This window comes from Amblyomma mixtum, chromosome 5 (assembly GCF_055824585.1).
Source record: "Amblyomma mixtum isolate Tamu chromosome 5, ASM5582458v1, whole genome shotgun sequence".
Lineage (NCBI taxonomy): Eukaryota > Metazoa > Arthropoda > Arachnida > Ixodida > Ixodidae > Amblyomma > Amblyomma mixtum.
The window spans coordinates 85,492,477-85,497,616 of NC_143016.1; the positions used below are offsets into that span (position 1 = coordinate 85,492,477).

At 43.7% G+C, this 5,140-nt stretch overlaps 1 protein-coding gene across 1 annotated transcript; it reads right to left on the bottom strand.

The window, feature by feature from the left end:
- Positions 1-239: 239 nt before the first annotated feature.
- On the bottom strand, positions 240-4,150 carry LOC149342874 (defensin-like). Its single transcript, XM_089546848.1, has 4 exons — positions 4,105-4,150; positions 3,483-3,515; positions 2,140-2,208; positions 240-355 (listed from the first exon to the last, which is right to left on the bottom strand). Exons 1-4 carry the CDS (start codon positions 4,148-4,150, stop codon positions 240-242), a joined length of 264 nt encoding a protein of 87 aa, XP_089402974.1.
- Positions 4,151-5,140: the final 990 nt, after the last annotated feature.

Here is a 5,140-nt window from a genome sequence, read left to right on the forward strand (position 1 = left end):
GAAAGCAGCAGGTTTCTAAAGTATGCTGTGTGTAGTGAACTATCGAATGATTGGATAATTTGTTCACCAGTATACTTGAACAATACAGATAACTACTGCGCGTCCACGCCTTGGGCTAGTAATAAAATTGCACTTGATAGTCACAACAGAAATGAAAAGAAGAAAGCGTTTCACACATTTTTCGTTCACTCCCGTGTCCCTTTATTGAACATTAGCCATGAGCTCGTCGGAGAAAACGATCACTTGACGCAGACGCATCGCATCGACAGGAAGCCTTCGCAGTATCCAGCTCGCATTTGTATGCTGACGCAATGTTCGTGGCACGGCCAGTCATTCGGGCACCCGAATCCGCGACCTGGGAAGAAAAAGACACTGATATTTTATCTTCAACTGACGCGTACAAAATGCTTCAGTCACTGATCTCTTCGTGAAATACCTCGATAAGTGACCAATGTTTCACTGAAAAGAAAAAACAAACATCATTGAGTCAAGAGCACCAAAACATGCCTCAAGTGCGCTGAAATATACTTCACGTATATGTTCAGATGGTAGAAGTCAGTCCACTCCTCACACCTTAATTGGGTTTTAACCGATACACGCCCCAACTGTTATGATGAACCTACAGTTTAAAACCTGAAGATGGCCTCAGTTTTCGTGTCTACGTTCCCATGGAGCAGGAAAAGGTTGCCTCCCATTTTTATTGATCTGCTAAGCGAGAAGTAATAACGACGAAAATGACATAGTCGGTTAGTTGCGATGACGTTGAAGAGTTGTTTGCAGTTTCACAATTTTCCTTTATTCCGGATTAGGAGTGAAAGAAACTTGACAAGTGAGCTCCCCGAACACCTTTTTTCATGCGTGGTTAATTTCTAACCGCATGTGCCCTCCCAGAAGCTAACATGATCGAAATATGAATTAAAGCATGTGTACTGATCAGTCGTAGCTCTAGAACTGCTTACTCCAAAGATAGATACTTCTCTGTATATGCGACACCTCACAGTTCCGCTCCTCAATGCTCAATGCTCTTCAATGCATGGGAGCTCCCCGTCAGACGCCTAAAGTGTAATGCGCACTCTCGATCGTGTGAATGGTGTTATGTGCAATTTAACAATGCTCATGAGCTGAGCGGCATGCCATACTGAAGGGCTCTTGATAAATTTCGATTACTTTGGATCCTTCAACGTGCATTGACATCGCAAAGCACGCGGACTTTTTTGTATGTCTCCTTCATCAGAATGTGGCTGCCGCGGAAGATGTTCATTGAGATAAAACTTGGCCTCTCTAAAAGTAACCAAGATAATGGATAGTTCTAAACAATACAGTTGCTGAAAGTCAACTTTTAGCCCTTGACACAGGTCCCCACTGTTTTTTTTTTTTTATCCGTGAACTTGATATCCAGTTTGTAGGTGTGGGTCTTCTGATAAATCTGAGGGAACTGTAACCTCCCCGACCTAATGAAGACTGAATTCAGCGTAGGTCTCATCAAAGCACAAAGGTCACTGGTAATCTAGACGCCGAACAGGTATCAACACATTGACAAACATACATATGCAGGCAATAAAAGTGGGGACTTCCTAACCTCTCTGTGATCTCGCATCACTGATTGGGTTTAGATGCCCGGTCACACTGTGCGTCACCCTTGCAGTACAAACACAGAACCAATAACTTTCGTCAAGACTGAGATTAGTATATCGATTTCTCGAAGAAAACGCGGCGAAGTAATCACTTTCTGATTAAATGACATCAAATTTGGGCTCACACTTATTCATTTTCATTTGCCATTAATGTATTTTTTCTAACGCAAAAAGCTGACCTAAATGCACTAGGCAAGCTTTCCCTGGGGTCTGAACGAAGGGCAACCAAAAATTGAATAATCTTAGATGGAAATTGATTTCCCGTTGCTAGAGGCGTGTCTGATGATGGCATGTTTTTTGTGCTTTCTTTTAGTGGCCTGGGCACCGTTTAGTTTCATTAACAGAAATATTTAACCTACGCTAACTTTATTAATTGCCTAATCGGGGCACGTACGATATAAGATGTTAATTGGTCGAATTTTTATATTGACCTGCTTTCGCGGACAGCGATTTTTGTGACTTTTGATTTACCCTCGGTATTTCAAGCAGCATAGCTGTCACTTACGAGATCTGTGGAGAGGAGTATCAGCGGCCCGTTTTTCCACGGGGCTGTTCTCAAAAGCCGAGTCCGAGTCTGCAAGGAAAAGCAGCAAACATAAGAAGCTGCAAAAGACTGCACCATTTTCTACATCAGCATGATGTTGATAAATGTCCCTGGCATTTTAGTGCTCAATATTATGCCAATTAAAGTAATATTTTTACTTCATTGATTAACTTTTAAATCGCACTGAGAACACCTCGATCCAGTTATATTTCGCAAAAAAAATATTATCTGGCTCTTTTCTGGAACGTGAAGGTTTGGCTGGCAGCAAAAGAAAAGGTTCCCACTGGTTTGCTCAAAATTGGTTCATGCTATGCCGCGGCCTGGCGCGCGGCTTCCTAGGGTTGCAAGCATCTCAACCTAGAAAAGCCGAGCACCAGGCCAGGGGAAATCTTCTGCCCGTTAAAGAAACGGGCGGATACCCGGTGGCACTGGGGATCGAACCCAGCACCTCACAGATGCGAGGCGGATGCTCTACCACAAGGCCACCGCTTCTTTTTTTTTTTTTTTCGCCTTCATTGCCGCAAGGCCATTTCTCATCACGAATTGCTTCAAATAAGTTTGCCCTAAAAAACTGAACAGCCTGAATCCATACAAACCGAGCCGTGGCTGAGTAGTTAGGGCGCTCTTTTACCGAGCCGGAGTACCCGGGTTCGAACCTGACCGCGGTGGCCGCGTTTCGATGGAGGCAGAACGCAGAAGGCGCCCGTGTGCTGTGCGATGTCGGTGCAGGTTACAAATCCCCAGGTGGTCGAAATTACTCCGGATACCTCCACCACGGCACCTCTTTCCCCTTTCACTCCCACCTTCCTCCCTTTCCTTGCGGCGCGATTCAGGTGCCCACCTAGATATGTGAGACAGATACTGCGCCATTTCCTTCCCTCAAAAACCAATTTACAATTTACAGAAGAAAACGAGATAATTGACACCATGATTGCGCATGCATAACGCAGGCTATGTAAGTCGACATTTGTACAGCACCGTAGAGTCTAGACGATGACCAGGCAGTTTTGATTGTAGAAATATGCGATGCAGAATCTTACATTTTACCCTTTTATTTTATTATTCCCTTCGAAAAAGTAAAACTCTAAACGCCCCCTCACAGTACTTCTCGAGATGAGTGACATGAAATGGTGACATGTAGATTTTCGGAACGTTTATTTTAAACAAAAGTTTGTGCCTCCTCAGTTTAGCGCCTCTTTAAATACTTATCTATAACATAGCGGTTTTAAGGCACACATTTCTACAGATCTTTCCCTCGTTGTTATTTATAATGAGAGATCGCGCTTCAGATTTCATACACTTACCGCCTTCATTGGCAGCAGCTGATACTAGCACCACTGAAAATAACAGAGCATTCCATTGGCACAAAATATACAGATTACTGATATCAATGGGAAAACCTCAACCGTGCCTGCGTTCAGGCTCGGCGTCTAAGCAGCGGTGTTTGAACTACTTTTATATATAATAGAATTTACGTCCCTTTTTAAGCAGCACCAACGTTAACTTTGTTAAGGTATTCCACGTAGGCCAGTATTACACGCTGATCAAGGGTGTGTTGCTTATTTGAAGAGGCCCTATCAAAAACTCTGTTGCAGCCAAAATGCAACGTTAAGCTATAGTATTCTACGCCAGGGTCCTTTTAGAACCAAGGTTTAAAAGCTTCTCAACTATCTTGCTATTGAGATTAGTACTGCGCACTTCGTGCTTTCTATGCTGAAGTGCTTTTTCTAAAGGAGACGAATTCATTTCACAGGTTTCACAAAGCTAATTTTGGTTGCCATCTTTCCATATTTTTTTTTCTCAGCATGTTCTTAGCGTTTCCTTAGCTCGGACAGGTTTCTCCTCTATTGGGGAAGCTTAAGGAAGCATGAGATTTGATAGCGACAGAGTTCTGAACGACACAAGTTGTAAAGGAGGTATTCTTACCTGCGGCAATGAAAAGAAGTGCGAAGGCAACCGTAGTAGTCTTCATGACCAACCTGTAAGATAACACCACAGCCTGCTGTTCTCCTGAAATCATTTCAAGACACTACAATCATTTAACGGCACTTTACATAAGAACAAGCCAGGTGGCACGTAAGCAGTCAGTCATTGTCACTTGAGGCTCTTGAACGTCATCGTAAAATGTTCTCGCCTGTAGTTAGCCGTGTGACAAGAATGTTCATCATGGTGCATGCAAGTCCTTCGCTCGGGCCATCCTCTTTAATGCTTCACACTCAAAATTCTGCTGTAGCGCTCGAACGAGAGGTGCAATATTTTTTTTTTTATGTATGCACCCGACACTGTCGGGTCAGCGTTAAACGAACAGCGGATTTTATTCCACCAGCATGTCACTAAAAGTCAGCGGATAACAAATCCTGTTCAATATAAAACCACTTTAGGGAACTCCGCGTCTTATACACGTCGCAATGAGAATTCCATGAGATGTATAATTCCTCGTGTAAGAAAGCGCGTATTATCAAGCTAAAGAGTAATTTTAGAAGCTATAAACGCTAATTCTCTGAAGAGAAAGTTTGCGCTTACCGATGCTCTCAGCGGACCGAAACCCTGGGGATTACAGAGCGGCACAATATTCTGCCCTTCTATATACGGACTACATGGGGAAAAACTCAGTGAGCAGGTGGCTAGAGACACGTAAACGAGTGGTAAAATCGGAGAAATGTCTGGATCGAAAACAGCACGTATGCTACTGCGCAGCAAGCACTGCACGTGCGAGGCCCATGCGCGTTCCTCTGATTAATAAACACCACCCCGACGAAATGGTTCATCCTCTCAGTTCAGGGAAAAAATGGGGCCTGTATGGCGCGGACATTCCGCGTGGTGCAATTTAGTGCAATCACAGATTTGGTTCCGGAAAAAGCAAAGCCACACAAGCACCATTGTTTTCTTAAGTTCGCTGCGAACGTCTCTAATGCAACCACGATTTTTATGCGTAGCATATTGCAATCACTCAGTTCAGCCC